The following is a 19,240-nucleotide window of genomic DNA, read 5'->3' as shown; positions in this document are numbered from 1 at the left end:
AACATTATTAGACTGGTCAGAGAAGGATTTTTTTCAATACTCGGAATCAAATAGTCACCAGGAGTCCAATCAAATTCATTCTTGATTAGAGCTCAAGCCTATTGAAGGGGTGAGATTGATACAGGCTCTTGGGAACGGTTAGTTGCATCAAAGGTAATGCCGGTCTTACAATTTATAACATATTCGATTAAATAATGTCACTTGAATATATAATTCTTTGGTTATTAAACAGATTCCAGATCCAGACTAGATGATATTTACATGAATAAAAGAGTTCTTGCCTCTGCACATTTTAAGACAGAACACATACAGAAAAACATCTGTCTCAACCTCACCATATGTGTCGGATAGAATACCAATCAATATGGATATCTTCTGTGATGATGTAATTCTTGCAGGTTCTCAAGCTAGGAGCAGTGTTCCATAATGACAACAACAAAAGACAAGCCAGACATATCACTAGCAACATTCTCAAAACCTGTATGCCGTACAAAAATGTTAGCATAGCTTCTAAATCCAATGTGTTATATAAGTTATATGCATATTTAGCAGAACTATTGGATGGAAGACCATCAATGAAGTTTCCCAAATTTTTCAAGATTCATTAACCTGAAATTCCTGGTTGAGTAAGTGCAGACATCCAAATTTTAATAAGAAAAATCATGTGGTCAGAGAAAAGGAGACAATTGAATGCATGTAATTACACATTTTCAGATAATGCAAAACAATACCAAGACCCAACAGATGGTATCTTTCTCCTTAAAATGGAATCATATGCGTGTTTTACATTTTTATCACTATGTGATCCCTTCATCTACTTAAGGGAATCCTAGAGTTAAAACATCTTGGTTGAGCATGAAATTCAAGAGCAAGTCAAAATTAACATAAGCAAGCTTTCCATTATATTGGTCTAAGTAGTTTTCCTTCTGCTTGTGTAATGGTGATCATTATTCCACTTTACAACTAATCAAGAGAGTATAAAAAGCCATGTTAATTCCATGATTTTAGTTTGCTCCTTCCCTCCAAAAGAAACTAATCAAGAGAGTATAAGAAAGCCATTATTAATTCACTGCTCATGAATGCATTTTTATCAAAATTAAAAACACAATAACAGAAATAATAATAAAAACTAGATAAATTTATTAAATCTATCTTTGGAGATCTTTGAAATTGACAAAGTATCATAAGAATCCAATAAGTCTGCAAAGTTAAAATGTTATCTTAAAATGGGGGAGAAAAGGTCAACCTAAAACCTAGAACAAGGCTTCCTCTAGCAACTCAATGTGCCCTCAAGTTAATCAAAAGGGTAGCAAACTAGGGTGTAAGAAAAAAGATCGAACCTTATCTACAACCCATCTTTTACAAGGAAGATTTCTGTCAGCATGCTCAAGGGAATAACGCAACATTTCCACTATTGCCAATTCGGAGGCAGGGTCACAGTTCCCTGCATTTGAGATTTGAAGTGTTAAACTTATCTAGATTTTCATAGTTTACATGTTAACATTCCAGCCACAAAAAGATTTAATAAATTCAGATGAAGCACCTGGGATGTCAAAGATTTGTTTATCTGGGGGAATACCCAGCAACTCTCCCAACTTGATGCAAACAAGAGCACGTTGATAAATCGTAAGTAAATCACCATGTGTGACAACAACAACAGGCTTGTCATCTGCAACATGAGGTGAATTAATTACTAGAATCATGAATTAGTTATATATAGACTAAACAATAATAAATGAGTAAAGAGTCAAAAAATAAACTAAGAAAAAATATACATGGCAGGACTATCAAAATTGACTTTGAATAATGCCACATGGGATACCTAGGCACTTAGGCAATGGCCTAATAACATAAGGACCTCTAGGTTGTCAAGAACTTGGAGTTTGTCCCAGCTATATAGGATCTTCGGTATTGTACATGGACTGGATACAAACATAACTTCCAACATTTTTAGAATTAAGTGGCCACTCTTAGACTCAAATCCACAGTCTCATTCTTATCAACCCATTTTACCATTACACCAAGCAATGACCCCCTTATGCTCTTATTCTACATCAGCTCAATATTTTTAAATTTTAATTTCTGATACTTTTATCAGATGAATATAACATATAGTACAATTATTATCCTAGTTCTATGAAGTTATACATTTTAAGATGAAGAATGGAACTAATTAACCTATTAATCAAATTACACAAAAACCAAGCAAAAATAGAACCAACTGACCAATCACTGAACTAGACAGTGACAGTCACTAGAAACATCGTAGAAACAAGTAATTGTGTAGCTGCCTAGGCTATAGATTTCTTTTCACGAAATGAACATGAATTGTGAAGAGAATTAAGATTTTTTTGGGCCTGTGAAAAGAAGCAACCCAAAAAGTTATTGTATATAGATTTTAAGTTCAACTATGTCAGTGGCAGAAATAAAGGCTTAGGTACATTAGGAAATAGGGATTTCAGCAACATGTATTGGTGCATGTAAACGATATTATTACCACAACCAATCAAAAGTGAATCTGATATTGAGAATAAAAATCTTATTGGCAACCTTTAACATAAAGAAGTCTTACACCCAATTTTTCCAGTCAAATTTGATGTTCCCTTACATAAAAGAACTAAAGGAGACCTCTGTTTCATCTTATCAAATCTAAATCTTTCAGTCATCAATCTCCAGTGATCAAATTTCAGTTTTTAGGAAAAGATCTTATGCAAGACCAATATAAGATCAAGTATTACCACTGGAGGGGTATTTGAATCCATAAAGTCTGACATTAATACAAATTGAACATGATGGGTTTAGAGACCTTAACCCAAAATGTCAATAATGTAAAAGAAACAAGAAATAGTTCAAATAATAAAGACACAATACATATATAGCAGATTGACAATAAGATGAATAATCCACCAATTTTTTCAATCAGTATGAAATACATGGAAAGTCTTAATATAATAGAGACTATTAATTTAGGAAGGAAACAGAACAAAATCAAAATTTTAACATGTGCAGAAGCTAAGACCTTTGAACGAGAGGTATGGGCAGCTGAAAGAATTAGCAAGGATTTCCTTGTAACTTTTATGGTCATGATCATTTCCTGTAGATTGTAGAACTGATAATGCATTGACAACAAATATAACAAAGTCAACCCTCCTCACTACACTGGAGTAGCACCCAATCTGCTGTGCTTTACACATCATACTCTTTCTCACACTTGAATCATCAAAACACCTGTTTCAAAAACAGTATAAATAATAGAGTTCAATATCAAGAAATACTTGGGGTTCGTCTGCTAATAGCTGAAGTGACTCAACTGACGCAGTTATTGCTTTGTATTTTAGTCAATAAGCCATCAGGTTTTAAGATGACACAGTTATTGTTTTGTCTTTATTCAATAAGCCATTAGGTTTTAAACTGACACAGTTATTGCTTTGTCTTTTAGTCAATAAGCAATTAGGTTTTGAGCTCCTATATGACTATATTATCCACTAAAAGACAAAGGAATAAGCTGTTCAGTTCGGCCACTTCAGCCATTATATAATAGCTCATTTCATTTACATAAAAAACCCTTTATGGAGTTAACTTATAAGACCTGGTAACCAGTTCTCCATGCCGAACACCTTTTGTCATCCAATTCTTTATCATTTCAAAGTTCTCAGATGAGTTTTCCGACAAACTGCGTGTGTCATACAGACAAAAGGAAGTAGAACCTCTTGGAATCATATATTCTTGGAGAAAGTAGGTCCCCTCTCCAACAGGTGAATTATCTGTACAAGGATAACCAGTGAACATTCCAAGTTGAAAGAAGTTTTAGAACATCAATAGAATCACTCGTACAAGTTAAATGTCAGGGGAAATGTGTTCTTCAAACTCAAAATAAATCTTGTTTAAAATTGGCAATGTAAAGTACAATGATACTCACATGATATCTGGGCTCTTAATGGTGCAAATTTGTCATTTTCAAAGACCTTTGAAATTCTATTTACAAGACTGCTTTTCCCAGATCCTCTAGGACCAACCAATAGGAGTGTTGTTATCTTTGGTAATTCATAATCACTAATCTTCATACCACCTACCTCTTCAATCCACAAGCCAGGAGTATAACTGTATAAATTAAAACACAACATGAAGTCCATGAAATTTCAATTTCAAATTTTTAATAATCTAAAAAACAATTTATTTCATAGATTGCTACCACAAGTACTGTTTTCCATCTTGAAGTAGGCAATTTATTAGACAGCAGGGTATCTAACAGCATCAATTCTAAACATGCACAAGTCATTAACACTAAATAGTTCAAGTAGATCATGGCTAATTTTAGAACATATAGAAATAAGCAACTAGTTCTGTCATTCACAAGTTAATAGGCACAGTATGGGCTAGTAGCATAACTTTAGGATCAGAGTTAATAGATGACAGGCCAAATAGATGGTAGTCAAAGAAGAGAAGATAATTTGGAAGAAAAATAAAAATTCTGAGCAGAGATTTTATTAATATATGGTAAGGAAGGTAGCCATAAAATTGATGATTAAAAGAAGGTAAAAGATATAACCCCCCTTTCAACCAATAATAATCAGCAATGGGACCTCTCTTAAACAAGAGATGGATGGAATCAACGACCAAAATCATGATGTCAGAAACCAAATGTCATAGCACAAAAGCACTAAACCTTTACAGTTTGTAGTTTACTGGCCAAAACTTTTGTCCCGCATGTATATCTGCTTAAAAATTATAAACTAATGAGCCAGACAAAAAAAAAATCTATTTAAAGGCCTAAATTTTCATTTTAATTGCTAAAATAGCTTAAGACTATATTTGGTCCTAAATTTAACTTTTTACAAAGATTGCTCCTTCTTAAACTTAAATTAGTACTAAAATTTAATAAAAGTAAAACAGGAATACTCCAAAATTCTAGAAACAAGGAAGTAGAAAGAAATTAAAACTACTAAATTGACCAACATCTTTACTATGTAATACTTCTACAAGCCTAGCCTTCAAAGAGTTAAATCAGAACATTTTAATAGTATTATATCATATAATGTGAAGATATTTAAAGAAACAGTAAAGAAATTTCAAAATATTAATGTATTTTTAGCTTTTTATGCTTTTATCTTGCACACATGCATGGAACATGCCTTACACTCATATACAGACAAACGAAAGAAAAAGAAAAAAAAAAAACTTGTATACATGTTTCTAGAAGTTAAGTTACAGGTCTGCCACTTATTAAATTTCTGTTAACAGGTAAACCTGAAGCTTGGATTAGGTTAACCATCATAAAGGCATTATGATGGAATAAAGTAATGCCTTACAATGCTATCATGTCCTAATACACTTGTAGCAATGTAAAAAAGTCCGAATATTATGGCATCACATGACAATGACCACAACACATAACTAATTAAAAATTGCATAGGCATCCTGAAATTTCTTTGTAATATGCAGATAACACAAATGCAAACAATGAGAAGGAAATCTCCTTGTAACTTGTAGTAAATTTGAAGACAAAAAAGGCCCATGAAATAAATGAGTATGCCACTATTATTCTTCAACATAGAGGGGATGGACATGAACAGAGGAGATATCATCCATCATATTAACACTGCACTTCCAATGTTAAATCATTATGACACAACATAATTTTTTGCAATTCTCATAGTATCCAAATTTAAAGATAACCCATCAATTACATATAATTCAAAATAATGATCAGTAAGAAGAATATTCAAAGCTGAATAGGAAGATAGGAAATGGTCTTCCAAATAAGGAACCCAATCCATTGAAACACTCGAATTCCTAAACCAAAAGTTGATTGGATAATCTTGACCATTCGGTCTTTTATAGTAGTAGAGTTCAGGGCAAAGATATTATATTACAGATATTAGCAACTCAACAAGAAAACTTGTTCGAAATATCCATAAATCCAAAGTAACAATTTAGTTACGTATGTACACATCTACTAACAAGAAAACTTGTTCGAAATATCCATAAATCCAAAGTAACAATTTAGTTACGTATGTTCACATCTACTAAAATCATAAAATACAGAAAGCTTAAATCATCAAAATCGACTCAATTTTCCATGAATGAAAGAAGCAGAGCAAAACCATGAACTACCTTCGTATTTTACTCTTTGCTTCTTCCAGGCCTTCGGTTCGCCTTGGCATACAAAAGTAGTCTTCTACAACTTCGTTATAAACTTTATCTTTCCTCTTGATAAGGAACTTCTTATGAAGGGAGGTAGAGTAACTCTCCAAACTCGAACTGCCAAAACAAACTCAATTCAAACTCCATGAGATACTTACAGAATGAAAAGATAAAACCATCCCATCAATGTAACCTGTCAAAATCGCTGGATTCTGAGGATGACGATGGGGCTTCTGAGGTGGAATCCTCTGATCTTTCTTTCTCTGCAAATTCAACATGGGTACTGATTTCTTCATCAAAAGTTCAAATATGGAGGGAGAAGGAAGAAGAAAGTGAAGTAGATCGAGTGTATCAGTACATAAACGGAGATCAACAAAAGCGGACTTACCACCGCCCATGATACTTGCTTGTTGACACTTCTCCACCTTCACCTTCTCGCTGAAACAGAAAGAAAAGAGAGAAGATGAAACCAGAAGTATTCTTCAACATACAGGGGATGGACATGATCAGAGGAGATGTCATCCAACATATTAACACTGCGCTTCCAATGTTAAATCATTATGACACAACATAATTTTTTGCAATTCTCATAGTATCCAAACTTAAAGATAACCCATCAATTACATATAATTCAAAATAATGATCAGTAAGAAGAATATTCAAAGCTGAATAGGAAGATAGGAAATGGTCTTCCAAATAAGGAACCCAATCCATTGAAACACTCGAACTCCTAAACCAAAAGTTGATTGGATAATCTTGACCATTCAGTCTTCTATAGTAGTAGTAGTTCAGGGCAAAAGATATTATATTACAGATATTAGTAACTCAACAAGAAAACTTGTTCGAAATATCCATAAATCCAAAGTAACAATTTAGTTATGTATGTACACATCTACTAACAAGAAAACTTGTTCGAAATATCCATAAATCCAAAGTAACAATTTAGTTACGTATGTTCACATCTACTAAAATCATAAAATACAGAAAGCTTAAATCAAAAAAATCGACTCAATTTTCCATGAATGAAAGAAGCAGAGCAAAACCATGAACTACCTTCGTATTTTACTCTTTGCTTCTTGCAGGCCTTCGGTTCGCCTTGGCATACAAAAGTAGCCTTCTACAACTTCGTTATAAACTTTATCTTTCCTCTCGATAAGGAAATTCTTATGAAGGGAGGTAGAGTAACTCTCCAAACTCGAACTGCCAAAACAAACTCAATTCAAACTCCATGAGATACTTACAGAATGAAAAGATAAAACCATCCCATCAATGTAACCTGTCAAAATCACTGGATTCTGAGGATGACGATGGGGCTTCTGAGGTGGAATCCTCTGATCTTTCTTTCTCTGCAAATTCAACATGGGTACTGATTTCTTCATCAAAAGTTCAAATACGGAGGGAGAAGGAAGAAGAAAGTGAAGTAGATCGAGTGTATCTGTACATAAATGGAGATCGACAAAAGCGGGCTTACCACCGCCCATGATACTTGCTTCTTGACGCTTCTCCACCTTCACCTTCTCGCTGAAACAGAAAGAAAAGAGTGAAGATGAAACCAGAAGTACTATTTCAACGCCATTCACTCTTTTTCTCTATACCCTTCCCATACACCTTTCAACGCATACGTGTTCGTTTATTCGATAAGGATCAAAACTAATTCTCGACTCACGAGTCACGAGTTAAAAAAAAAAAAAAAAAAGAAAAGGAATTTTTCTAAGGGTAAATTTCTTAAACTACTCTTATGGTTTAGCTAATTGATTAAGTGTACCCTTAGTGTTTGTAAATTGATTGTTGCTATCTTATTGTTTCTGCCAATTGACTAATTCTATTCTTACCTTAACCTCCATCAAAAACAATGCAAAATGCTTAAACTACCCTTCGGAGTTCAGATGCTGCTGCCACGGGTGGAGTTACAGGGCAGTGCCGCCGCCGTCACCCAGGAAGAAGATAAGGAGATCAGACTTCAGATGTTGTGTCGCCGCCCAGAGGAAGAATGAAAAGGATGAAATGTCCGCCTTTTAAGTTAAAAGAAAAACTCCTTCCCTAACCTCTTCTCCCCTCTTTTGAATGTTAAATATTGAACCGGCTGGAGTTTGCATAGATGAGTTTGAGTCTGAGATCTAGAGTGGCATGAGTCTTTGCAATGTGTAGATTGGCCAAATAAGTTTTGAGTCTGAGATTTCCAGCAATGTACAGCATGAGTCGGATCTCTAGAGCGGAGGTTGAGATCAGGATTGCATCTGTTGCGATGTGCAGCATGAGTTTAAGTTTGAGATCTGTTGTATCAAATTCATGCCACTCTGAAGGTCTGAAATCTCTGGTCAGATACAGACCAACTAAGTTGGTGGTGGCATTGTTTCTGAGTTGAAGAGGATTGAAGTTTTGGAGCAGGAAAAGTCTGGGTTGCTGCACGATAAGGGGGAGAACGATGAGAAAATCAAGCTTCTCACGGAGGAGATCGAATGATTCAAGAAGAATCATGGGTTCTGCTTCCAAGGATGCATCAATGAAGGAAAATGTGTTCAGGGTATTACATGGACAACAAGTTCTATGTGATCAAAGGGCAAAACGAAAGAGGAGTTTATCTCACCTACGGTGAGTTCTATGATGCAGATAGGAACACATGGGAGCTAGTTCCAGACATGTTGAAGGATACACTTGTTTCGACATCGCGATCTCCACCCCTTGTAGCTGTTGTGAACAACGAACTCTACTCACTTGAAGCTTCATGAAACCATCTGAAGTTGTACTTGAAGAAGAGCAACTTGTGGAAGGATTTGGGGATGGTTCATGTGAGAGCCGATCAGAACAGGGCACTGTAAGCATTAAATTTTTAGTTAATCAAAATAATGGTATAAAGACAGTTGTAAAACCAGAGTGCTATCAGAACCCTGTAAACCTTATGGTTTAGCTTTGGCTTACCCCGCATCCGCTTCAGGTGCTAAATCCAAATCACTGTCGGTTCGTTTTGAATTTTAGAACAGAGACTCTTCGACATCACTGTCATTACAGCAGCAACTGACATTGGTCAGACCTCACGGTCGCTTATTCCCACCGAACAATGGCGCCCCTCTTGTTCTCTTCTCCAGAACCGCCGCAACTGGGCAGGTCTATCTCCTCAGCCATCGTCTCCTCTGAGAATCCTCGTATTATTGGGGAAAAAGAAGGGGAGAGAGAAAGAGGGAGAGAGAGGTGAAGGGTAAAATTGGGTTTTAAAAAATATATATATCACGTGCGAATGAGTTTTGACGGAATATTAACAGAATTTAACGGTAATGGTAGAGTTAGTCAATTGTTAGAAACAGTAGGGGTAGCATTAGTCAATTTTCAAACAGTAAGGGTACACTTAGTCAATTAGCTAAACCATAAGGATAGTTTAAGAAATTTACCCTTTTTCTAAAACTCACCATGATTTTTCACTATTGTCTTAAACTCACCATAATTTTTTAGTAAAATACAAAAACCTCCCTTGAAATTTCTTACAACAATAAAAACCTTTCTTTTAGTTTCAATTTGACAAATACCCCTGAACTTTTCAAAAACCTCTTTTTTACTACTACGTTAAGACTGATGTATCAAATTTTCCAAATACCCATTCTGCCCTTGTATAAATTATTTTACATACAATTTTACTAAACCTCCATTGATCTCAATCTCTCATCCCTAAACTCCAACTCAGCTTAAACATTGTGTGAGTAATATCTCTCTGATTGTTTCAACTTGCTAAGAGAATATTCAGTGATGGAGAAGGAAGGAAAAAGTAATGGCTTATCCCGAATTGGAAGCTAACAGACAAAGAAGAATGCAAGAGTTAATGGCACAACATGGCACTGAAAATTTGGCTTAGTTTAGAAAGAGTGCAAATACATATATATAGACGGCAAAACCTTGTATTTTGTATTATTTTGTTTGTATTTGTATTGTACATATTTACATTTGTACTCCTTTCAAACTGATCGAGCCTTAGCAAAACTTGAAGTAGTAGAAAGCACAAGAAGAAAGGTTGGATCAGATTGTTTTGGTGAAGCCTGAGAAGGCACGTGGAGTTGAGGATATTAAACCACATACTTCGGCCTACTGGTATACATTTGTAGTCATCCTCTGTTTGGTAAACAGTCTCTGTTATATCTTGCATACCAAAATAATAGTAAACCACATACTTCATTAAATGAAAGGGCCCCCATCGATCCGTCGTTTCTCTGCTGCGGTTGATGTTCTCAACAACAAAGCTCAGGTTCTCTTTTTCCCTAAAAAAAGAGATCAAGTACCAATCATAAGAAAATTAGATGATAGATGATGGGCATTTTTGTCCTTTTATATGATACTTAACATCTGTTAACGGTTTTGGACCAACTTGACACTTTTTGAAAGTTTGGGTACTGTAGTGGCATGTTTGAAAGTTCAGACACTAACTTGACACTAGCCCCAAAAGTGGAATATTCCCCAAAAAATAAATAAACAAATAGGAACAGAAAAACCAACAATCGAAACCATAATAACCAAAAGGGAAAATTCCACTTCAGTACCCTAAACTTTGGGGGTAGTGTCAACTTAGTATCCAAACTTTCAAACAGGTCATTGCAGTACCTAAACTTCCAAAAAGTGTCAAGTTGATCCCTACCATTAACCGACCATCAGTTATCTGTTGAAAATGTCAAAACTACTCTTCAAAAGAAGATATTGTTCATTGTCTTCTACCTTGAGACTAAACCTGCCAAATAAACTAAAATCATGTAAACTGGCTCTAAATCAATGGAATAGAGAAAATTTTGGGAAATTTGAGGAAAGATTGAAACAGATAGAGGGAAAGTCAAACAACCTAAAAGGAGAAAACCAATGTGTGATGCAGAACACAAGAGGAAGCCTTATGAAGAAGTATGACAAGTGGTTAATCAAAGAAGAGAAGTTATGGCATTTGAAGTCAAGAAAAGTGTGGCTAAGGGAGGGTGATAGGAACACCAAATATTTCCACCAAGTCACAAATTACAATAGAAGAATATATTCTCTTCAATTTAAAAAAAAAATGAAAATGGGGAAGCAATGAATCAAAACTAATTCACGTTTCAACACATACGTGTTCGTTTATTCGATAAGAATCAAAACTAATTCATGACTCACGAGTCACGAGTTAAAAAAAAAAAAAGAAAAGAAAAGAGAATTTTTCCAAAACTCACCATGATTTTTCACTATTGTCTTAAACACACCAAATTTTTTTAGTAATATACAAAAACCTCCCTTGAAGTTTCATACAATAATAAAAGCCTCTCTTTTAGTTTCAATTTGACAAATACCTCCCTAAACTTTTCAAAAACCTCCTTTTTATCACTACGTTATAGGGGTGAGCATTATTCGTTTAAAACCGAAAAACTGAACCAAAAATTTTGGTTTCGGTTTTTTCGGTTTTTGATTAAATCGGTTCGGTTAATTCAGTTTTCAGTTTTGGTTTTTAGAATTAGAATTTCGGTTAACCGAATTAACCAAACGTTTTATCATTATATATAAATATATAATATGTAATATGTAACATATAATATATAATATATTTATATATTAATATATATTGTACATATTAACATATAAATATTTGTACTCCTTCAGAATTGGTCGAGCCTTAGCAGAACTCGAAGCAGTAGAAAGCACAGGAAGAAAGGCTTGCTCGGATTGCTTTGGTGAAGCTTAAGAAGGCACGTGGAGTTGAGGATGTTCTACTGAGAGCTCCTCAAATGAGTTGAGGTGTCTGAAGAAAGGCTTATATCATTACTAGAACAATTAACAACCAAACAGCAAAGCAAACCAAAGTGACGATCCAAAGGCTTTGGAGTGTTCTAGACTCTGGAGGGGACGATGATTAAGACGCAGTTGCTGTTTGATGATAGAAAATGAGAAAGCTCTTAAAATGGTTGTATAATTTGTGTCATTTGACCATCATTATTGAGCAGGTCTCACATTTCAAGATACCTTCTATGCTACTCTCTTTGTTAGAAATTGAGTGTCTTTTGTTCCATCGTTTGTGTGCATGAAAATATATGAAAATATAAAAGCTATGTCTTTGATATGTATTGCACCGGCAATGACATATTTCGGCCTACTGGTATGCATTTGCAGTCATCCTCTGTTTGGTAAACAGTCTCCGTTATATCTTGCATACCAAAATAATGAAAGGGCCCCATCGATCTGTCATTTCTGTGTTAACGATAGGGACCAACAAAGCCCAGGTTCTTGTTTGTTTATTTATTTTTTTTGGAAAATTCCACTTTTGGGGGTAGTGTCAAGTTAGTACCCAAACTTTCAAACATGCCACTACAGTACCCAACTTTCAAAGTGTCAAGTTAGTACCCAAACTTTCAAAGTGTCATTGTAGTACCTAAACTTTCAAAAAGTGTCAAGTTGGTCCCTATCGTTAACCGCCCATCAGTTATCTATTGAAAATGTCAAAACTACCCTTCAAAAGAAGACATTGTTCATTGTCTTCTACCTTAAGACTGAACCTGCCAAAGAAACAAAGTAAACAAGCTTAAATCAATGGAATAGAGAAAATTTTGGGAAAATTGAAGGAAGATTGAAACAGATAGGTGGAGAGTTAAACAACCTGAAAGGAGAAAACCAATGTGTGATGTAGAACACAAGAGGAAGCCTTATGAAGGAGTATGACAAGTGGCTAATCAGAGAAGAGAAGTTGTGGCATTTGAAGTCAAGAAAAGTGTGGCTAAGGGAGGGTGATAGGAACACCAAATATTTCCACCAAGTCACAAATTACAATAGAAGAATATATTCTCTTCAATTTTTACAAAAAAAAAAAAAAAAGAAAATGGAGAAGTAATGAGTTTAGAAGAGATAGCTAAGGCATTTAAAAGCCATGCTTGTCATATCAGTAACTCCCAATGGAATTCGGATTTGGACCTACAGGGATTAATAAATAAAAAAAATCTCTCAAGAGGAAGCAGTCCAATTACTCATTTCTCCATCAAATGAGGAGATATACCAAATTGTAAAGTCATCAAAGACACATTAACCTCCAGGTCTGAATGGGTTTACACCATTCTTCTATCAAAAGTTCTATCCCACCATTAAACAGGATGTGTGTAAAATAGTTTAGGAATTTTTTGAAATAACAAAATTCCCTCCTGAAATAAACTCAACCAACCTTGTCTACATCCTTGGTCCATGGAATGCAAAATATTCTTGAGAAAATAATTGAACCTAATCAAGCAGCTTTTGTGAAAGGTAGACAAGGTACGGACAACATAGTTCTGGTTTAGGAAATTATAGCAAAAATGAAAAAAAAAACAAAAAGGGAAAAGGTTTGGATTCTCATAAAGACAGATAAAGTGCATATGACAGGATCAGAATGGATTTCATTATGGAGATGATGAAAGAGATGGGTTTGAAGAAAAATGGTGTAAGATGGTTGGATACTACATAAAAACCCCAAGATTTTCAATAAAGATAAATGGGGTTATGAAGGAATTTTTTCCATTAGAACAGGGAATAAGACAGGGGGATCCCTTATCCCCGTACCTGTTCATAATTAGAATGCAAGATTTATCATGCCTTCTAAATAAAGCTGAAGTTAATGGTCAGATCTGGGGAATAAAATTAAGTAGAGATGGTCCTCCTATAATAACCCACCTATTATTTGCTGATGATTGTGTTATTTGCTGCAAGGGTGAACCTGCCGAATTAACAAAGATAAAGGAAAATATCGGCTGTATTTGCAAAATGGTCAGGAGAAAGAATTAACTATGCTAAATAAAGTATATATTTTAGTAAAGGGATTCATAGAAGGAAAGAAAAATCATTCTCAATATCCTACAAATGAGACAAATGCACAGTCAAGAAAAATATTTGGGTACAAGGATATGCTTTCAGGGTAGGTCCAACAACAGCCACTGGGAGATCATAGAAAACTGAACGACAGATTAGTAGACTGGAAATCAAAACTATATTCACAGGCTGGGAGAACAACACTGGTCAAATCTATTTTACAAGCAGTGCCTGTATATTTAATGTCTACAAGAATCCTACAAAAGAAAATAGTGACAGAGATGGAAATGATCCAAAGGAATTTTTTGTGGGAGTGTTCCTCTGAAAAGAGAAGTTTGCATACTATTTCATGGGAACAAATCAGTAAAACAAAAAGAGAGGGAGGTTTGGATTTTAGAAGGATTGAGGAAGTCAATAAGGAATTATTTTTTAAACAGGTTTGGAGATTATTAACTAAACAGTTGGGCCTGTGGGTAGAGGCCATTCGAAAGAAGTACATCAGAAATAAATCAATATTTATGCTAAACAAGAAGACAAATGACTCAAAATGGTGGAAATCTGAAGTTGATCTATTGAATCAATTCAGGGAAATTTTGTTTTGGCATATTCGAAAGGAGACTCTCATAAACAAAGAAGACCCTTGGATCCCATCCCTGTCAGATGGTTGCCCGAAACTAAAACCACAAATAACAGAATTGGCGGGGAATGAAAAAGTGACAAGTTTTCTTAAGGATGATGGGATATGGAATATTTCACTTCATCAATATTTTGAAGCCAAAACTATTCAACATATCCTTCAGATCCCTCGCTTATCTCCTGTAGCCCCAGACACACTGTTGTGAAAACAATCTAAGAACTCTTCTTATACTGCCCAATCTGATTACAAAGTACTGTTACAAAAGTGTCCAACTTCTTCTGGTCCCAAAGAGTCCTAGAGCCTAATATGGAAAGCAAAAGTCCCATTTAGATTTCAAGTCTTCATGTGAAAGGCTTGGTGGAAGGGGATTAAAACAAGGGATAAATTACATCACTTATATGTCCCCTATGCAACAAGTCACAAGAAAATTGGAGACATCTATTTTTTCAAGTCACAAGAAAATCCAGAAACAGTACATGCTTTGCCTCTAAGTCAATTTGTGTTTTCTTGGGTTCGGAATAAATTGAGGACATTGAACTCCGAACTTAAAGCCCACTACATATCAAAATTCTTTATACTATTTCGACTAATATGGGACTCCTTTGACCCAGCATCAGGAAAAGCAGGTACAGGTGTTGTTACTTCATCCTCCGATCAATCTATTCTATGGACAGAAAGTAGAACGATCAGGGCTTCATCAAGTTACCAAGCAGAATGGTGGGCTACAATCCATGGACTCTTAAAAGCTCTGGAGTGGAAGAACGCACTGGCAACCCTATTTTCTGACACTCTTTTGGTTGTTAACAGTTTAGTAAGCAAGGAGGATGGCAAAGTATGGAACGTGACTCATCTGAAGGATTATGGGGTGGATCTTTTGTTGTCTTTTGATAATATATGTATAAAGCATATAAATAGAGACAGTAATCTGCTAGCTCACGAATTAGCATATAATGCTTGTAAATATAATATAGTTGTCCAATATTCCGGTAGCATATCGCCATCCTGTACAAACTATTCTGGGTGGGCAGTAATGATAGTTCTTATGTTTTTGAAAAAAATAATGGGAATCATACTCGAAATCAGAATCAATTGAAATATAATTCTCACTCTCAAAGGGGGATGGAATGGTCAAATGAGGAATGATCATTCCATCAAGAATAGGAATTGGATTTCATTCCACCCAAGCAAAACGATTGGATTCCATTCCAATTCCAGACCCCATTCCCACGAAGCAAATGAATCCTATATAGACAAATAAAGAAAGAAATACCTCTGTGTTTGGCTGCTCTCGTCTGATGAAGAAGACGAATCCTCTGCAAATATACAGAGATGAGATGATTAGCTGAGAAGTGAGAAACCACTTAGTTTTGTTTTCATACAAATCAAAGAGAAACATAGGCAGGAGAGAGAGAGAGAGAGAGAGAGTCGGGTACCAGAAGTAGTAGTAATAGTAAACGATTCTCTATCACCACCGCCCATGGTTGCTTCTCTCTCTGTTCTTTTTGGTCATTGATTTTATTTATAGAAGAAGAGATATTCGGAGCACCCGTCTATATTGTGGTTTTTATCTGAATTTCCGGGCTTACTTTAAGTTTTGAAGTGACAGAATTGCTTATTCTAGCTCACTCACCCGATTTTGATGGACCGGATTTACATGTTCTGATCTTTATCCATATCCGAGTTTACAGATTCTCACTCACATCCACCGTGCATTATAACATCTCCCGTGAATAATAATTAACAAGTAACGGGAGATGTTACCAATGTATGGTAGGATTGCGTGTGAGGCGTTAGGTGTGAGGAGCATATCCGGTCTCATTTGAAGGACCCAGTTTTTCCTGCCAACAAGAACTTTGTCCACGTTTACTATACACGGGGAGATATTCCCAATGTACGATTGCACGGAGGTGGTGTGTTATAGATGAACGTGGGTAGAGTTCCTGTGTGCAAGAGATCCGGATGGGTGGCCAAGTCATTGGTAAATCACTAAACAAGTCTGGCCTATACTCCAACCTATAGTGATGTCTGTCGATAGGTCACCCACTGACCGATTAACATGCATCATGCTACAGTGCTCGAAATGCCCCCTAATCCTCCTATTTAAACCCCACCCCATCAGATGCAGCTATCTCATAAGCACCAACCCCCACCACCAAGGTTGTTGGTGGTCCACCTATCATTCGGCTAATACACAGTATTATGTTCGTTCTTATAGACGTTTTCTCCCCGCATTTTCTATTTTCACTAGTAGTTATGACTGATGATCTATATCTTTTTTTGCAGGTGTGTCATCTTATGCATTTGCAACTTCAACAGTGAATCAGTTGGCATCACTGCAAATGAGACCACAGAATTTGATTAATTCGTGCTAGACATTTGTAGTAGTTTTGGGATCAACCAATGTGACACGAAGATATATTACACGATCCAGTGCGAGGAGAAACACACCCTCAAACTTCGAAACCAAAATGACATTCAAACACTTATCCGGTTCAACACCAAAACTTCAGACATTACAGTCTTGTTGAATGAACCAACAAGGGACGTGGACTGTTGGAATGATTATGGAAAACCCAACGCCAACAACAACGACCAAAGCATGCATATGCGTGTTGGCTCAAATGGTATGTCTGACAGCGATAGCATGGCAGCAACAATGTGGTTTGGTCTTATAACCAGAGTTGGGCAAGTGTTCGACGACGCGGTTACATTTCCGACTGACTTGTCTAAATACTCTATAGCCCATAGATTTTCGTATACATATCAACGGAACGACAAGACACGCATTCATGCATAGTGCAATATAGACAACTTTCGGTGGGAAATTCGAGCTAGTGCACTGGGAGGTGGGCCTATGGTCCGAGTGCATACGTACCAACCTCAACACTCACACCGCAGCTGCATCATCCTCTGTAATTCTTCCTAGGTTGAATAAGTTTGTAGGAAATCTTCTTGTTGAGAAGATACGAGACAATCCATCATATAGGGCAACAGACTTCGTGAAGGGCATCAAACATGACTATGCATTGCAGTTAACGTATCAATAGGCTTGGAGGGGGAAAGATGTCGCAAAGGGTCTAATCAACAGCAGCAATGATGACTCATACTCACGTATTCCATGGTTCTGTGAGAAGATTCTCGAGTCCAATCTAGGTTCATATGTCACTTATAGTATCGATGAAGATGGTCATTTCAAGCGACTCTTCTTAGCATTCCATGCATCTATCCATGGATTTCGCTATAGGTGTCGGCCACTACTATTTGTAGACGGGGTGCACTTAAATGGGAAATATCAAGAGAAGCTTCTAGCTGCCACCGTAATAAATGCCAACAATGGAATGTTCCCCATCGCATTTTCCATAATCCTCGCAGAATGCCTTGAGGATTGCACTTGGTTTATGGGACATCTTAAAGTAGCAATAAATGATGATAGAGATGTTGTGATTGTTTCGGATAGGGGCAATAACTTGGTGGATGTGATCCAATGGATTTTTTTACCCGATCTACATGCCTTCTGTTGTTGATACCTCATGGAGAATCTAAAATCATTCATGACACAGCTTCGTTTATCGAAGGAGTTGCGTGATGCAATAAAATCTATAATGTTCAAACTCATGTATGCAAGATCTACCGACAAGTATGAGGCACTAATGGGGAGGCTTTTTATATTGAATAAACATGTTGGTAGCTGGGTAATGTCCACTGAACCTAAGCATTGGGTGAACTCCAAATTCCCAGGAATGTGATACGATCAAATGTCATCCAACATTGCAGAGACGTTCAATGGATGGGTGCTAGACATTCGTGATCGGCCTATAATGAGCATGCTGAATACATTTCAGTTGAAATTGATGGAACTCCTTTGGAGGAGACATTGCGAATCCCAGGACTGCACAACACCGGTAGGGAAAAGGATCGAAGAGAAGTTGCATGTGACAATTCATAATAGCATCCAGTTCCAGGTTGTCCGTGTGTCTGTTCATGAGTTTGAGGTCACAAAAGGGGGAAAGGCAGTATACCGTCCAATTGGGCTAGCAGATGTGCCAATGCAAGGAGTGGCAAATGAGTGGCCTCCCATGTGCACATGCATGCACGGCCATATCGTACACGAGGTGGAATGTGTATGAATTTGTTGACCTGTACTACACGATTGAAAAACATAGGGTCATATACTCTCAGCCAATACACCCTATGTTGTCTGATGAGTTGCATCCAACAACCATGTCATCGACTGTAGTGCAGATATCGATACTTCATCATCTACTACACTACGCCCACCAAAGACAAAACAACCACTTGGTCGACCTCGGACTAAACGAATTGAATCCCAACCTGTTGAGAAAAGGGAGGTTCACTGCGGATAGTGTGGTAACACAGGAGATTATAGGGGCACATGCAAGGCACCCATTAAGTAGGGGTATCGTCCCTATCGCACCCCACCCCCACACAACCTTCCCTTTGATTTATGTTTAGTACCTATCTAGAAATTTTAATGTTAGTAGTTGTATTCTCCCTATCTGGAAATGTTAATGTTACTATGTGTATCCTCCCTATCTAGAAATTTTAAGATTTTAATGAGAGAAATTGTGTACTTTTGATACTTGCCGGTACATCCAGGGGACCTCTCCCCTCCATGTGCATGTGGTTCCGTCGCTCGACTATCCCCGTGCCCCCCCTCCGGGACCATTTATGGGAATT

General features: G+C 36.4%; 2 protein-coding genes across 7 annotated transcripts; one reads left to right on the top strand and one right to left on the bottom strand.

Moving 5' to 3' along the window:
* Positions 1-165: 165 nt before the first annotated feature.
* LOC148874608 (P-loop containing nucleoside triphosphate hydrolases superfamily protein) lies at positions 166-16,087 on the bottom strand. 6 transcript variants are annotated; one of them, XM_088964208.1, is made up of 18 exons: positions 15,976-16,037; positions 15,813-15,855; positions 10,302-10,388; positions 9,064-9,275; positions 8,732-8,957; positions 7,977-8,547; positions 7,616-7,665; positions 7,421-7,490; positions 7,198-7,344; positions 6,533-6,582; positions 6,338-6,407; positions 6,115-6,261; positions 3,920-4,101; positions 3,590-3,764; positions 3,020-3,228; positions 1,544-1,669; positions 1,341-1,444; positions 166-478 (listed from the first exon to the last, which is right to left on the bottom strand). In XM_088964208.1, the coding sequence occupies exons 7-18, from the start codon at positions 7,623-7,625 to the stop codon at positions 332-334; spliced, it is 1,437 nt and encodes a 478-aa protein (XP_088820334.1). In that variant the 5' UTR covers positions 7,626-7,665; positions 7,977-8,547; positions 8,732-8,957; positions 9,064-9,275; positions 10,302-10,388; positions 15,813-15,855; positions 15,976-16,037; the 3' UTR covers positions 166-331. The 6 variants fall into 6 exon arrangements, with proteins under 6 accessions (XP_088820334.1, XP_088820330.1, XP_088820329.1 ...); XM_088964204.1 differs by lacking the exon at positions 7,977-8,547 and adding an exon at positions 12,506-12,629 and having other exon boundaries at positions 15,976-16,026; XM_088964203.1 differs by lacking the exon at positions 7,977-8,547 and having other exon boundaries at positions 15,976-16,030.
* Positions 16,088-17,141: 1,054 nt separating this feature from the next.
* LOC148874607 (uncharacterized) lies at positions 17,142-18,669 on the top strand. Its single transcript, XM_088962359.1, has 4 exons — positions 17,142-17,246; positions 17,590-18,018; positions 18,103-18,226; positions 18,317-18,669. The coding sequence occupies exons 1-4, from the start codon at positions 17,142-17,144 to the stop codon at positions 18,667-18,669; spliced, it is 1,011 nt and encodes a 336-aa protein (XP_088818485.1).
* Positions 18,670-19,240: the final 571 nt, after the last annotated feature.

Source organism: Nelumbo lutea, chromosome 1 (genome assembly GCF_056320005.1).
Source record: "Nelumbo lutea isolate HS-2025 chromosome 1, American lotus-T2T, whole genome shotgun sequence".
Classification (NCBI taxonomy): Eukaryota; Viridiplantae; Streptophyta; class Magnoliopsida; order Proteales; family Nelumbonaceae; genus Nelumbo; species Nelumbo lutea.
Note: the sequence above shows the minus strand (reverse complement) of the source record. Positions and strands in the feature narration are given on the sequence as shown.